This window comes from Papio anubis, unplaced genomic scaffold, assembly GCF_008728515.1.
Source record: "Papio anubis isolate 15944 unplaced genomic scaffold, Panubis1.0 scaffold117, whole genome shotgun sequence".
NCBI classification, from domain to species: Eukaryota; Metazoa; Chordata; class Mammalia; order Primates; family Cercopithecidae; genus Papio; species Papio anubis.
In genome coordinates this window covers 165,652-181,476 of record NW_022160848.1, presented here as the reverse complement: position 1 = coordinate 181,476, position 15,825 = coordinate 165,652, and the positions used below count along the sequence as shown (strand labels likewise).

The window sequence follows — 15,825 nt, the reverse complement described above, 5'->3', positions numbered from 1 at the left end:
TTTGGGCCAGATAGTTCTTACAGTGGGAGGTGGGGAAGGACTGTGCATTACAGGATATTTAGCAGCATCCTTGGTTTCTAGCCTCTAAATTCTAGTAACATCACCTCCCCTCTGATTGTGACAACCAAAAATGTCTCCAGGCATTGCCAGATATTGGGGGCAGCATTGCTTTATGCTATGCTAGAACCCAGTGCTTCTGTTCTAATATTGGTTGATTTGTATCCTAAATTGTCTCCATGCTTGATGATGAGCTCCTTAAGGGCCAAAGAGCAAGTGTTTCTCTTCTTGGTACTTAGCTGCATGATTGCATGCTGCTTTTCCCTTGTGAATTTAACTTAAATATAGAAAGCGCTTATTGAGCCACCTACATTGTGCAAGCAAGTTTCTGGTTGCTAAAGATAAAAACAGCAAAGGCAGACCTTACTGTAAGTTATGTTAAAGGCCAGGACTTTTCATTTTCACCGTTGTATTATCCAGTGCCTTTTGTAGATCTTTTTGTTTGTTTGCTTGTTTGTTTGTTTTTTGAGACGGAGTCTCGCTGTGTCACCCAGGCTGGAGGGCAGTGGCGCCATCTCGGCTCACTGCAAACTCTGCCTCCCGGGTTCACACCATTCTCCTGCCTCAGCCTCCCGAGTGGCCGGGATTACAGGTGCCCGCCACCATGCCCGACTAATTTTTGTATTTTTAGTAGAGATGGGGTTTCACCGTGTTAGCCAGGATGGTCTCAATCTCCTGATGTCGTGATCCGCCCGCCTCTGCCTCACAAAGTGGTGGGATTACAGACATGAGCCACCAAGTCCGGCCCCTTTTGTAGATCTTTTACCACGACTTTATTTTGTGTAAGACTGTTGAATGAATGATTAAAGTCATGCCTGCATCTCGGTAATCCTGCTAGAGTTACTGAAGGCACTCCTAGGAGGCACTTTAACTAAATTATTGTCACTGGGCTGTGGAGTTAATTTCCCTGATGCAGGTTCATGATTGTCTCATTTTTAGTGGGCCCTCTATGGGTTTATTATAGTAGAAAAGGAAGTGTTTTATTTACTGAATCGTATGTCTTTGTATTTTACCTCTAATTTATGGCAATTTTATTTGGGTAGTAACTCTTGAATGAGAAGCTAATTGGTTGTCTTTACTTTCGGATGCAAGCCTATTTGAGAAACAAAGAGGTTCTGGACTATAGGAAAATAGACTATTTAATTGGAAGCCAAATCTGTTGCCTAGGAAGTAAAGCTAAAAGGTCAGTCTTTTTTTTGAAGCCATACTGTTAATGATTTTACACCTTAAGTATGTGTTCAGCCTTAAATACATTATAGTCATTGTGCTTCCTCTTCTCTCAATCTGATTTTTATATTCAAAATGCTCAAAGGTAAGAGATGACAAGCTATTTCTGAACAGATGTGTGTCATATCCATCACTTTAGTGATGGTTATAAACTCATACCCTGACTTTTTGAGTCACACGTAATCCTCAGGTAACTTGGTTTGTAAAATTACAGTGTCAGAGTTGGAAGGAACCATGAAGGTAATTTAGTGTATCCCAGTGAGTGAGCTTAGTGTCTCAAAGGTTTTCAACCTTTTTTCCTGATGTAATACACAATAAATGATATTGACTTGTATAACACTTTTACATAGGGACTAAGATAAAACCCTGAAAATGCTGTAGCAAGTAAAGCTACTGTAATAATGAATAATTGCTATACATATTGTAATTTATAGGAAACAGTTACTTAATGTTGGGTTCAGCATAGCCCTAAGACACTGTTGATCACGGTCAGTTCCTGATAGGCTAGTTTTAACACTGTCCAGGTTATTCAACACATTTGGAATACAAGTGAATGAAAGTAACGTAATTATAGAACTGACTTTGGAACTGCTATTATTTGTTTTAAAAAGTAGATAATTTGTTGTCTTTGTTATTATTACAAATTACAATATTTAACATAATTCTCAGGGCAATTAGAGGTTAGTGACAGTTTGTATTTTTCTTCCGTCCAAGTTCACAGACTCGTGAATTCGAGTTCCCAGGTTAAGAACCTTTACAAAAGGGTTGGGAGATTAGCCCCCATAGGCCAGACTAGGAACTTGGAAAAAACGAATATACAGAAATTTAGATTAGAGCTACTGGGTAACAGAGGTTAGAGCACAGACCTTGAAGAGATGAGAATCAGGAAAGGCAGGATAGGACATGTAAGAGAGGGCAGAGCCAGGAGAATTTTAGGGAAATTTGCTGGAATCTTATCAAGCAATCTGAAGCACCCCCCTACCCGGGTTCATTTATGTGAGCCCATAATTCCCTTTATTGTTTAAGCTGTTTTGGTTGGATTTTTATTTTATTTGTAAATAAGCAGAAGATTCCTAATTGATATATTGGCCCAGAAGAGATTAGCTAGGTACTTTGAGCCACATAGGAGCAAGGTATCCCTACTCTTGGGCACTCCAAAATCAAGGCTAGGACAGTAATGTTCCAGAATTCTGAGGATTCTGAGGAGATGCCTCAGAATCAGAGTGGGGGTTTAAGGGTGGCAGCAGGGCAAGGATTTGGCTTTAGGCTCTTCACTCTTATAATTTAATCAGAGGCTTCAGTTTTTTAAAATCTCTTTTATATAGTTTCCATATAATATTTAGTTTGAGGAAAAGTTTCTGGGTTTTAAATGAGTTTGAAACACTGACACAGACTTACAGGGGATACTTTTGCAGTTCTTCTGTCATAGAAGAACATACCTTCAAAATAACTGGGCATGTAGCAGAGAGCATAATCAGGACTCGTGTTTTATATCAAGACGTCTATCTTCTAACAACCGTGCAAGGCAATTTTATTACCACATTTTATAGATGAAAAGGAGATTAAATAACTTTTCTAAGGTCACATTGCTAAAGAAAGGTCCCAGATGAGAACCCAGATTCATTTGACTCCATGCTTCTTTCCCCACGATGTGACACTAAGTCACTAGATTATTATAAAGCACATTTTATTTTCCAAGTGTTAGAGTCTGATCATTTCTTATATTCTATTGTATAGCATCAAAAGGAAAGAAAAAGGATTCTGGTCCAGACATGGTGGCTTACGCCTGTAATCTAAGCACTTTGGGATGCCACGGTGGGCTGATCACCTGAGCTCAGGAAGGAGCTCGAGGCCAGCCTGGGCAATGTGGCAAAATCTCATCTCTAGAAAAAAATACAAAAATTAGCTGGGCATGGTGCTTTGTGGCTATGGCCCCAGCTACTTAGGAGGCTGAGGCAGGAGAACCTGTTGAGCCTGGGAGGTGGAGGTTGCAGTGAGCCAAGATCAAGGCACTGTACTCCAGCCTGGGTGACAGAGTGAGACCCAGTCTTTTAAAAAAAAAAAAAAAAAAGGTTGGCGGATAGAGAGACTCAGCCAGGTACACTCTGACTTGGGTGGCTGTGTCTTAAGAAGGTGAGATTTTAAGAAGTACATGGCTGTCTGCATTATTTAGGAATGATTTATGATGTTAGGGGTTCATGGAGCTCAGGGGAAGAGCATTTGCTTTGTAGCATATAGTGGAAGGACTCGTGGTATTTTTAAACTTTTAAAATGCAATTTTACTTGTAAGAAATCATTTGTTACGCCCTAGGAAAACATGATCTATTGCCACACTTACACATCACAGTAAATATGAGCCTCCTGAAAAATTTAGTTTCAGGAAAATCCCAATGAAGACCACTACCTAAAATCATATGATGTATATGTTAAGAATGTGGCACTATTGGCTGGGCGTGGTGGCTCATGCCTGTAATCCCAGCACTTTGGGAGGCCAAGGCGGGTGGATCACCTGAGGTTGGGAGTTCAAGACCGGCCTGACCAACATGGAGAAACCCCATCTGTACTAAAAATACAAAATTAGCCAGACCTGGAGGCGTATGCCTGTAATTCCAGCTACTCAGGAGGCTGAGGAAGGAGAATCGCTTTAACCCAGGCGGAGGTTTTGCTGAGCCGAGATGGCACCATTGCACTCCAACCTGGGCAACAAGAGCGAGACTCCGTCTCAAAAAAAAAAAAGAATGTGGCACTATCACATTATTTACGGAGATTTGAATTTACTAAACATTTCTTTAAACATTTATTAATTATTTATACCCCATACTTATTTTTTTACACAGTGATATTTCATGATTTGATTATTCTGTGCATTTTTTTCTGTTTCAAGATGACTCAAGGAGAACTACATCTAGTGCTGTAACGGAAACTGGCCCTCCTGCAATGCCAAGGTTACCTTCCTGCTGTCCCCAGCACTCACCATGTGGAGGGTCGTCACAGAACCACCATGCATTAGGACATCCTCATACAAGTTGCTTTCAGCAGCATGGTCACCATTTTCAACATCATCACCACCACCACCATACTCCCCACCCAGCTGTCCCAGTTTCTCCCTCCTTTAGTGATCCTGCTTGCCCTGTGGAAAGACCTCCACAAGTACAAGCACCTTGTGGAGCAAATAGTAGTTCTGGTACCAGCTATCATGAACAGGTATGTGGAATTTGAGTCAGTCTTTCTTTCCTGCCTCCCTTGTCTCTCCCTCTGGCCTCCCATTTCTCTTTATCTCTCCTTCTCCCTTTTCTCTCTCTCCCTCTTCCCTCATTCCAGTCTCTCTTCCCTCCCTGCATTTCTCTCCCTGCTTTCTTCCCTCCCTCCCTCCGTTCCTCTTTTTTTTTTAACTCCTTCCCCTTCTTCCTCTGTTTCCTTTCTCTCTTTCCCTCCTTCCTTCCCTCTCTTTCTCTCCTTACTTCCCTCTCTTCCCTTTCCTCTTCCCCTTCATTCCCTCCCTTTCCTTTCTTCTTTCCCTTCCCCTTCTTCCTGTTTTAGATGACTGGAAAACCCAGCATGAGGTAGTAATTACTTGAGTTAAAACCAACCCACCTTTCTTTTTTAGTTGTGGTGGCTTCAGGAGGAGAAAAAACCCCTAGGGATAGATTTTATACACTGAATTAGTCACATTCTTACATTCAAAAATGGCCTAATTTTGTGGTCTGTGATTTCTTTTTAATTAAGTCTCTGGGATTTTCAGATGGACTGAATTATTACAACTAATTGAACGGACCAAGGATGTAGGTAATCAAAACTGATACATAATCTAAAAATCACTATTTTTTTTAAATTCTGGAATGGTTTTTGATGTTTTTAGTTAAATACAGTTGAATCTGATCTTTGGGATCTTACTTTAAACAAATTGTTGAAACTCTAGTGTTAGGCTAATTCATGAAAAATTGGAAAATTCTCCCAGTTTTTCCCCTTTTACCTCCTACTCTAGAGTTCACTATAACCTTCACTCATCTAGAAATAAACAGCCTTCTCACATGCAGACCTGTAGCATGTTTTCTCAGGAGCAGATGAGGTTTTCAGTTTATGGAGAATCAAAATGTCATCAAAAAATTATAATTAAATTAGTTGGTATTATTAGTGAGTTCGCAAAATGTCAAATAATATTAAGTTAGTATTGGCGATCACATGGAGTAAAAGAAGTCCAATGTTCCGTGCTCCTTTAACTTTTGTTATGTCACTTCCATGTATGATTGTAATACAAGTGTGGGTGTTGCAAATCGGGAGGCTGAGGAAGGAGAATCGCTTGAACCCGGGAGATGGAGGTTGCAGTGAGCCAAGATCACACCATTGCACTCCAGCCTGGGCGACAGAGTGAGATGCCATCTCAAAAAAAAAAAAAAAAAAAACAAATAACAAAACAAAACAAAAAATGTAATTTCAGAGAAAAGTTGTAATTTTGACATACAATATTCCAGGAAAAAAGTGCTGCAAAAAAAGTCAAAGAGGCCGGCATGGTGGCTCACGCCTGTAATCCCAGCACTTTGGGAGGCCAAGGCAAGTGGATCACCTGAGGTCAGGAGTTCAAGACCAGCCTGGCCAACATGGTGAAACCCCGTTTCTACTAAAAATACAAAAATTAACTGGGTGTCGTGGCGTGTACCTGTAGTCCTAGCTACTTGGAAGGCTGAGGCAGGAGAATCACTTTAACCTTAGAGGTAGAGGTTGCAGTGAGCCAAGATCACGCCACTGCACTCCAGCCTGGGCAACAGAGCAAGACTGCGAAGTTGTTGTTTTTTGTTTTGTTTTTGTTTTTTTGAAACGGAATCTCACTCTTCTTGCCTAGGATTACAGGCATTAAGCCACCATGCCCGGCCAAGCTACTGCTTTTCTGTGTCACCTGACCTTTCCTAAAGTACTTGCCTCATCTTTTAAAATTTTGATGGTATGTCTTCTGGGTCTGACGGATTAAAAATAATTAATAAGGGCTGGGTGCAGTGGCTCATGCCTGTAATCCCAGCACTCTGGGAGGCCAAAGTGGGTGGATCACGAGATCAGGAGTTCGAGAGCAGTCTGACCAACATGGTGAAACCCCATGTCTACTAAAAATACAAAAATTAGCCGGGCGTGGTGGCACATGCCTGTAATCCCAGGTATTCGGGAGGCTGAGGCAGGAGAATCGCTTGAACCTGGGAGGTGGAGGTTGCAGTGAACTGAGATCACACCATTGCACTCCAGCCTGGGCGGCACAGAACAATCTGCCTCAAAAAGGATAGGTATTCTCTTTAAAAATATAGCTGCTATTATCAAGAGGAAGTTTGAATTGAGTAGAAAATATAATTAAAGAGATTTTTATATGTTACTGGGTTTTGGTACGACATCCGCCAGATGGTCCAGATCTGTCCTATCTCTTGGGAATGAGGGAGCATTAAGAAAAATTTTCCAGTGGATTGAAGGAAAGGATCTGCTTGAAAGTATAACTTTCTTTTGCTATAATTTGGTTACAAAATGCTTCATAAGTATTGTAGGAAAATGGTGAAGAGGTGGGTCTACCAGCTTTTCCTACATTAAAGAGCTGCCAAAAGTCTCATTTGCAGAATATTTTGTTATTAATAAAATAATACAGCTAGTTTGAGACATCAATTATGTATACAATGTTTTATTTCAGCTTGAGTTAATTATAGGTAGGATCTCTTTTACAGTTCTGTTTGGTGTAAAGTAAATATAACCCATTTACCCATCTATAAGTATTAGTAGAAGTATTTAGACTGCAAACAAAACTTGAGAAGAATCAGCAGGATCCCAGGCATTCGGTGGTGATAATGGGTTTGAAGGTAAAGAGAGTGAGATTTTTGAAGACAACAGACTCATATCAATGTTTGTAGGACTTTAAAATTAATCACATGCTCATAAAATAACCTCATATAGTCTTCACTTTAGACCTATTTGGGCACAGCAGAAAGTAGAGGAGCAGAAGAAGCAAACAAAACCTGAGATTTGTGATTTTGTAGATATCTTATGATTGAGTGCCAGATTGTGCATAGTCAAAGAAAAATTAGACCTACAGACCTAGAAGATGCAGTAGTCATGTAGATAATCCTCACTGCTTTCTTTGATATGATATGGCTTTCATCCCTACCCACCCCTGCCACACACCCCTCCACCCCCCAACCTCACCCCACCCCACCCCACCTCCTGCTTTTTGTTTTGTTTTGTTTTTTTGTTTTTAAGAGAGGGTCTTGCCTTGTGTCTCAGGCTGTCCTAAAATTCCTGGGCTCAAGTAATCCTCCTGCCCCAGACTTCCAATTAGCTGGGACTACAGGCATGTACCACCGTGCCTAGTAGTTTATTAGTGGATGCGTCATTTATAATCTACGTAAGCCAATTATTATGTCCCATCACTATACTCATCTTGCTTACCCTTGATTGTCTTTCGAGAATAAGAGTTGAATGAACTGTTGGAATTGTGAAGAAGAGGGTTCTCATTACTGTTTTTTTCCCTTTATTCTTTAATGTTAACCCTCAGTTTCTTCTAGGAATTACTTTACTCTGGGAATGTTCTTAATCACTGACTGGAGATGAAGATAAGATGAAATGTCACCTTCATAAGATGTTGATATTGTAGTCCACATCTAATTTTAATTTTAGTCTAAATAGTAGGGAAAGGATTGGAACCATAACCTAAATTCACTCTTAAAACATTATTCTTAAACCTTATTTACCTGAATTGAAGACAGACATTGCATTTGCTAATTCAACAGAAGGAGAACAGATATATGCTTGATTGTAGATAAATAATACAAAAAAAAGGAGCTCCTCCTTTTCTCTTTCCCAGCTTCTGTATCATCACTCCCCTTTCCTTTCAGCACCCAGAGTTCCTTTTGTTTCTATTATTCCCCCTGAGCCTAGAGCTCACTGAAACTAAAAAGACTACTGTGGTTCCTCTGAGGACAGCTGGGTGACTTGGGCCTTTGACAAATGCATTACCCTAGGTTTTATCATCTCGAGCCCCTCAGCTTCCAGTATTGAACAGTTCCTGTGTATAATGCATATATAACATCAGATCTTTATGATCTTTAATCACATTTTGAAAAGTATGGTTCCAATGAACCTAAGCAGTAGGTTTGTATTTAAGAATACGAAGAAGTGGCCGGGTGCGGTGGCTCATGCCTGTAATCCCAGCACTTTGGGAGGCTGAGGCAGGCGGATCACAAGGTCAGGAGGTCGAGACCATCCTGGCTAACACGGTGAAACCCCGTCTGTACTAAAAATACAAAAAAATTAGCTGGGCATGGTGGCGGGTACCGGGAGGCTGAGGCAGGAGAATGGTGTGAACCCGGGAGGCAGAGCTTGCAGTGAGCCAAGATCGCGCGACTGCACTCCAGCCTGGGTGACAGAGCAAGATTCCATCTCAAAAAAAAAAAAAAAAAAAACAACAACAAAGAAGTGATTCTTGCCTTTGTTCTAGATTAGAAGTGAAAGCATTTTACTTAGGATTTTTCCAAATGCTTTTGGAAGGCAGTGCGCAGTGGCTTATGCCTGTAATCCTAGCACCTTGGGAGGCTGAGACGAGTGGATCGCTTGACCACAGGAGTTCGAGAACACCCTGTGCAACATGGTGAAACCCCATCTCTAACAAAATGAAACAAAAAACCAAAAATTAGCTGGGCGTGGGGTCTCTTGCCTTTAGTCCTAGCTTCTTGTGGGTGACTGAGGTAGGGGAATTGCTTGAGCCTAGGAGGTGGAGGTTGCAGTGAGCCAAGATTGCGCCATTGCCCTCCAGCCTGGGTAACAGAGATCCTGTCTCAAAAAAAAATAATAATAATAATAATAATAAAAATCTTCTGGAGGAAAATATTACTTGATGAGTGGAAATGGAATCTACCCTCTGGTTTATTTCCCAACTTAGTGGGCTTTCTCTAAAATCATATGCCTAATACAAACATACCTTGGAGATACTGCAGGTTTGGTTCCAGACAACCACAATAAATACAATAAAGTGAATGCTGCAGTAAAGCAAGTCACATGTATTTTTTGGTTTCCCAGTACATGTAAAATTTAATGTTTACAGTGTACTAAGTCCACCTCACAGTGGCATTATGTTTAAAAAATGTACATATTTCAATTTAAAAATACTTCAGTTTAAAAATACCTTATTGTACATATTTCAGTTTAAAAATAATTCAATTTAAAAATACTTTATTGCTAATACATTTTTTTTAAATGCCAGCAATCCTCTGAGACTTCAGCAAATTGTAAACTTTTTGCTGATGGAGGGTCTTGCCTTAATGTTGATGGCTATGACTGATGAGAGTGGTGGCACCTAAAGATTGGGGGGCTGTGGCAATTTCTTGAAGTAAGATAACAGTGAAGTTTGCTGCATTGATTGACTCTTCCTTTCGTGAAAGATTTCTTTGTAGCACATGATGCTGTTTAATGGCATTTTACCCGTAGAACTTCTTTCAGAATTGGAATCAATCCTTTTAAACTCTGCAACTGCTTTAAGTTTATGTGATGTACTAATGTAATACGTTAAGTTTGTGTGATATTCTAAATCTTTTGCTGTCATTTCCGTCTTGTTCCCAGTATCTTTACCAGGAGTAGATTCTATCTCAAAAAACCACTTTTGCTGTAGGTTTTTTCTTTTCTTTTTATTTTTTAAAATGCTGTCTCTGGGGGCCTGCAATTTTTTTGTTAAAAAGAAAAAAAAAAAAAAAAAGAAAAAAAACCACTTCCAGCCAGACATGGTGGCTCATGCGTTTGTTCCCAACACTTTGTGGGGCTGAGGTGGGAGGAGTTAAAGACCAGTCTGGGCAATATGGCAAGACTCTGTCTCTACAAAAAATTTAAAAATTAGCTGGGTGCAGTGGCATGCACCTGTGGTCCCAACTACTTGGGAGGCTGAAGTTGGGAGGATTGCTTGAGCTGGGTAGGTGGAGGCTGCAGTGAGCCCTGTTTGTATCACTGCACTCCAGTGTAGGCAACGCAGTGAGACCTTGTCTCAAAAAAAGTAAAAGAGACCGGGTGCAGTGGCTCACTTCTGTAATCCCGTCACTTTGGGAGGGTGAGGCAGGTAGATCACATGAGGTCAGCAGTTCAAGACCAGCCTGGCCAACATGGTGAAATCCTGTGTGTAATAAAAATACAAAAATTAGCCGGGTGTGGTGATATGCACCTGTAATCCCAGCTGCTTGCGAGGCTGAGGCCAGATAATCACCTGAACCTGGGAGGCGGAGGTTGCAGTGAGCGAAGATTTCCCTACTGTACACCAGCCTGGGCAATAGAGTGAGACACCGTTTCCAAAAATATATATAAAATAAATAAAAGAAAGAAGCTACTTTCTTTGCTCTCTGTCAGAAGCAACTCATTCAACTTTTATCATGAGTTGCAGCAATTCAGTCACATCTTCAGGGTCCAACTTCTTATTCTAGTTTTCTTGCTGTCTTCACAACATCTGCAGTTACTTCGAAGATCCACTGAAGTCTTGAACCCCTCCAAGTATGCATGAGGCTTGGAATCCACTTCTTCCAAATTATTAATGTTGGTATTTTGACTGCCTTCCATGAACCACAAATGTTCTTAATGACATCTAGAATGGTGACTCCTTTCTGTAAGGTTTTCAGTTTACTTTTGCCCAGATTGATCAGAGGAATTATTATGGCAGCTGTAGCCTTATGAAATGTATTTCTTTAATAATAAGACTTGAAAGTTGAAATTACTCCTTGATTCATAGTCTGCAGACTGGATGTTGTGTTAGCAGCTATGAAAACATTAATCTTCTTATACATCATCAGAGCTCTTGGGTGACTGTGCGTTGTCAATAAACAGCAATTTTCTTTTTTCTTTTTTGAGAAAAGGTCTCACTTTTGCCAAGGAGAAACATTTTGAAAGGAATCTTTTTTTCTTAGTAGTGGGTCTCAACAGTATTCTTAAAGTATTCAGTAAACCACGTAAATAGATGTACTGTCATCTAGGCTTTGTTGTTTGTTAATGCAGCACAGGCAGAATAGATTTAGCCTAACTCTAAAGGGCCCTGGGAATTCTGGAATTGTAAATGAGCATTGGATTTTAAGTCCATCAACTACATTAGACCCTAACAGGAATCATCCAGTCCTTGGAAACTTTGAAGCCAGCCATTGACTTCTCTTTAGCTATGAAAGTCCTGGATGACGTCTTCCAATATTAGGCTGTTTTGTCTACATGGAAAATCTGTTATTCATTGTAGCCCTTTCCATAAATGATCTTAGCTAGATTTTCTGGATAACTTACTGCAGCTTCTACATCAGCATTTGCTGCTTCACCTTGCACTTTTATCTTATAGAGATAGCTTATTTCCTTCAATTTCATGAACTGACCTCTGCTATCTTCAAACTTTTCTTCTGCAGCCTCGTTGCCTCCCTCCGCCTTCATAGAATTGAAGAGTTAGGGCCTTGCTCTGGTTTAGGCTTTGGCTTAAGAGAATGTTGTAGCTGGTTTGATCTTCCATCTAGATCACTAAAGCTTTCTTTAGATCAGCAATAAGGCTGTTTCACTTTGTTATCATTTGTGTGTTCACTGGAGTACTTTCAGTTTCTTTCAAGCATTTTTCCTTTGCATTCATTACTTGGCTAACTGGTGCAAGAGGCCTAGCTTTTGGCCTATCTCGGCTTTTGACATGCCTTCCTCACTAAGCTTGATCATTTGTCTGTTTTGATTTAAAATGAGATATGTGCAAATCTTCCTTTCACTTGAATACTTAGAGGCCATTAATTGGCCTAATTTCAGTGTTGTTGTGTCTCAGGGAATAGGGAGGCCCGAAGAGAGGAGAGGAGGGTAACGGGGAAACATCTGGTCAGGACACACATGTTTATCTGTTAAATTTGTTGTCTTACATGGGCACAGTTCTTGGTGCCCAAAGCAATGATCATAGTAACATCAATGACTATCACCATAACAGATAAAATAATGAGAAAAATATAAATATTATGAGAATTACCAAAATGTGATAGACACAGAATTTCCACATGCTGTTGGAAAAATAACTCTGATAGATTTGCTTGACACAGTGTTGCCACAAACCTTCAGTTTGTTCAAAACAAAACAAAAAACCCTGAACATCTGCAAAGCACTAAATGTGCCTATAAAATGCAATAAATGTGTCTATAAAAGGAAGCAGTGGTTTAACTTTTTTTATTCTTATTTTTTTGAACAATTGAAAGCTTTAAGTGGCAAAGGTAATTCATAATTTAGTCTGAAAAATCTTATGTCCATTGTTATTTTGAATAATGTAGGTTTGTTTATTAGAGTTTTAGTTGAATTCTTACTTTGTACAGTTTGGAACTTGGAGCAGACAAGATTTTTCCTAGAACCTTACTATTTTCTCTAGTGTGATAGTACTAGAGATAGATTTCTCAAGGAATCCTAAAGTACTAGTCATAATGTTGGGATAAAGGAGAATATGGAAGTATGATTTTAAAGTTTCTAAGATGTATTTGTTGTAAGACAAAAAGACTTTATTAAGCTTTTGTTCATCTTGTGATAAAATCTTATGCTTGATTTTTAAAAATTGGTTTATATAAAACCACTACAATTTTCACAATCCAAGATACACTTGATAAATACAAGATAAGCAAGTATTTTGTTGGTGCTCACTAGTTTTTCACACTAAGAATCTTACTGTTTTCAAACTAATTTAAAGATTATATTTTTTCGTTTGTGTTAGGAATACTTTTATAATATAACATGAAACATTTGACCAAACTTTAGAAAGATAAAATACACTTTCTTTTTATATAGCAGGCATTGCCAGTAGACCTGAGCAACAATGGTATCAGAAGTCATGGAAGTGGCAGTTTTCATGGAGCATCTGCATTTGACCCCTGCTGCCCTGTTTCTTCCTCCCGAGCCGCAATCTTTGGCCATCAGGCTGCTGCTGCACCAAGTCAACCTTTATCATCAATGGATGGCTATGGATCAAGCATGGTTGCGCAGCCCCAGCCCCAGCCCCCTCCACAGCCCTCTCTCTCATCATGTCGACATTACATGCCACCCCCTTGTAAGTATAAACTTAATGGACACAAAATCTAGAGGCATATCAATGAAGTATTTTATACTCCTTTATGAAATAACCTGTAATTAATCCCAGTTCTTAAATTTTTAGTATTTACTTGGCTTAAGAGTAGGTTATGTTTTTTCCCATGTTAATATTATGAAATTGAGCTGGATTGAATGGAAGTCTTAAGGAATTTAGATTTGTTCTTTAGGATAGCTGAAGAAATGTGAAAGTTGAGTAGTATTTCTAGGCACAGTAAAGTAAATTTTAAGAATTCTCAAGCAGTTAACTGAGGCATAAGACAAAATTTCCTCACAGCAAGCTTTGGGAGTTATAAAAGGGTTTTTATATTCATTTGATGCAGGCAATTAAAATATAACCACGGTTGGGCATGATGGCTCACTCCTGTAATCGCAGCACTTTGGGAGGCCAAGACAGGAGGATCGCTTGAGGCCAGGAGTTTGAGACCAGCCTGGGCAACATAGTGATACCTGGTTTCTATAAAAATAAAATAAAATAGAACCAGGCATGCTTTTCTAAAGAAATTGAAATTCATTAGATAGCATAAGAAATGATAAATACCCTAAGGCTGTGTAACATATTTACTATTTTGTTAGATCATAAGCTAATATAATGAAATTGAAGCTTCATAAACACTTGGCTGATAAACACCAAAAATTCATGCCAGAAATGAACCAGAAAGTGAGCAAGGAAATTTGTGTTTTGGTCTGATTACCTGGCAAGGGGTAATTTTCAGTTATATATCTTCTTGGATTTTTTCTTCTACTCCAGTCATTTAAAAAAATCTGCATCCTGCAGACACGGCTGGGATCAACCCAGAATGTGTACAGTGAAACTGGTAATATATTATTTACCTTCTCAGTAATGCAACTTAAAATTTAAAGTGTAAATTGGAAAATAGATTTAGAAACAGTTTTTACAAAGCGTTGACCAATGGGCCCATTCTTTGTATGAGTACCACTGTGATGCATGGCCTATTTTGTAATACTTGATGGTATTCATTTTTAATTGATCATCTTTTATTTGAAATTCAATATGTGTAATTTTCTGCCCTATCCTTTAAAAATAATATACTGAAGCAGTTCATGGGTAAGTTCATTCCTTTCAAAATGTCCTAATAAATGTTTTAGACTCATTTGTTACATTCTAAAACATTCAGAGTGTGCAGAGTAATATAAAATGAGAATTTAAAAGCTTCTTCGCACAGCTTACTAATCTTAATATATCAGAGGTACCAACTGTTCTATAAAAGCTTTTAGCAATTTTCTTTGTACCTATAGGTATGTATATGTCTTACCTTTTAAAACTGGGAAATCAAACATATTCTACTTCTTGCTTTTTGTTTTTAAATTTAACAGTATATCTTGATTTTTGCTTATTAGCACATACAAATCAAGCTCATTGGTTTTTAATACTTCCATAAAGTCCATTGTATATTATATCAGTCTTCTGTTGATGGACATTTAAGATGTTTATGGTTGAGTTTATGTATAGTATAACTTCCTAGAAATGCGATTGCTATGTCAGAGGGATAAACTTTCAAATAAATACTATTAAGTTTCTCTCCAAGGGGCTGCATCAATTTACATACCTCATTAGGGGTGTATTAATGAGAATGAAGGTAGGAAATTTAAATTGTATTATGTTCTGTTAGAGACATTTTGATGACTTTGTTTTGGGCTTCTTTTCCTGAAGGAGTGTCTGTATTCTCTCCCCAACTCGCCCATGCTTTTAAAAAACATTTCCTAGGCCGGGCGCGGTGGCTCAAGCCTGTAATCCCAGCACTTTGGGAGGCCGAGACGGGCGGATCACGAGGTCAGGAGATCGAGACCATCCTGGCGAACACGGTGAAACCCCGTCTCTACTAAAAAATACAAAAAAACTAGCCGGGCGAGGTGGCGGGCGCCTGTAGTCTGAGCTACTCGGGAGGCTGAGGCAGGAGAATGGCGGGAACCCGGGAGGCGGAGCTTGCAGTGAGCTGAGATCCGGCCACAGCACTCCAGCCTGGGTGACAGAGCAAGACTCCGTCTCAAAAAAAAAAATAAATAAATAAAAAAAAAAATGAAAAAATAAAAAACATTTCCTGTATGCTTTAGTTCACTTGTGAAACATGTGGTTCTTAAACCTTTTTCATCCAGAATGAACTGGGGGAGACAGTATGGTGTAGTAGAGCGCTAGCTTTGGAATTGGATAGATTTGAGTTGACCTCCCAGCTTTCACTAATTAGCTTAATGACTTTGGATAAGTTATTTAGTCTCTCTGTCCTTACATTCTTCACACTTGTAAAATGGGAATAATTTCTATTGGCTATAAATTGTGATACCTGGATCCAAATGAATAGTTTGCTGTTTCGTAAGTACATTTATATGTATAGCAACAATACTTGTGCAATAAGAATATGTCTCTCCTTGCTTTTGAAAGGTTTATGGTCTTGATGAAGTGATAAAAGAACTGTACTTGAAATGCTATTATTTAAAAGTTTTGCTATCTTATTA

At 39.1% G+C, this 15,825-nt stretch overlaps 1 protein-coding gene across 8 annotated transcripts in view; it reads left to right on the top strand.

Annotated features, from left to right (window-relative positions):
- LOC101025632 (E3 ubiquitin-protein ligase Arkadia) overlaps positions 1-15,825 on the top strand; it is an 80,710-nt gene that overhangs the window by 46,293 nt on the left and 18,592 nt on the right. For 5 of the 8 annotated variants that reach the window (XM_031661255.1, XM_031661253.1, XM_031661252.1 and 2 more), the window contains exons 6-7: positions 4,169-4,488; positions 13,054-13,312. In XM_031661255.1, coding sequence (XP_031517115.1) covers positions 4,169-4,488; positions 13,054-13,312 — 579 coding nt within the window. The remainder of the gene's footprint in view (positions 1-4,168; positions 4,489-13,053; positions 13,313-15,825) is intronic. The other 3 variants (XM_031661256.1, XM_031661254.1, XM_031661251.1) reach the window with 1 other exon arrangement.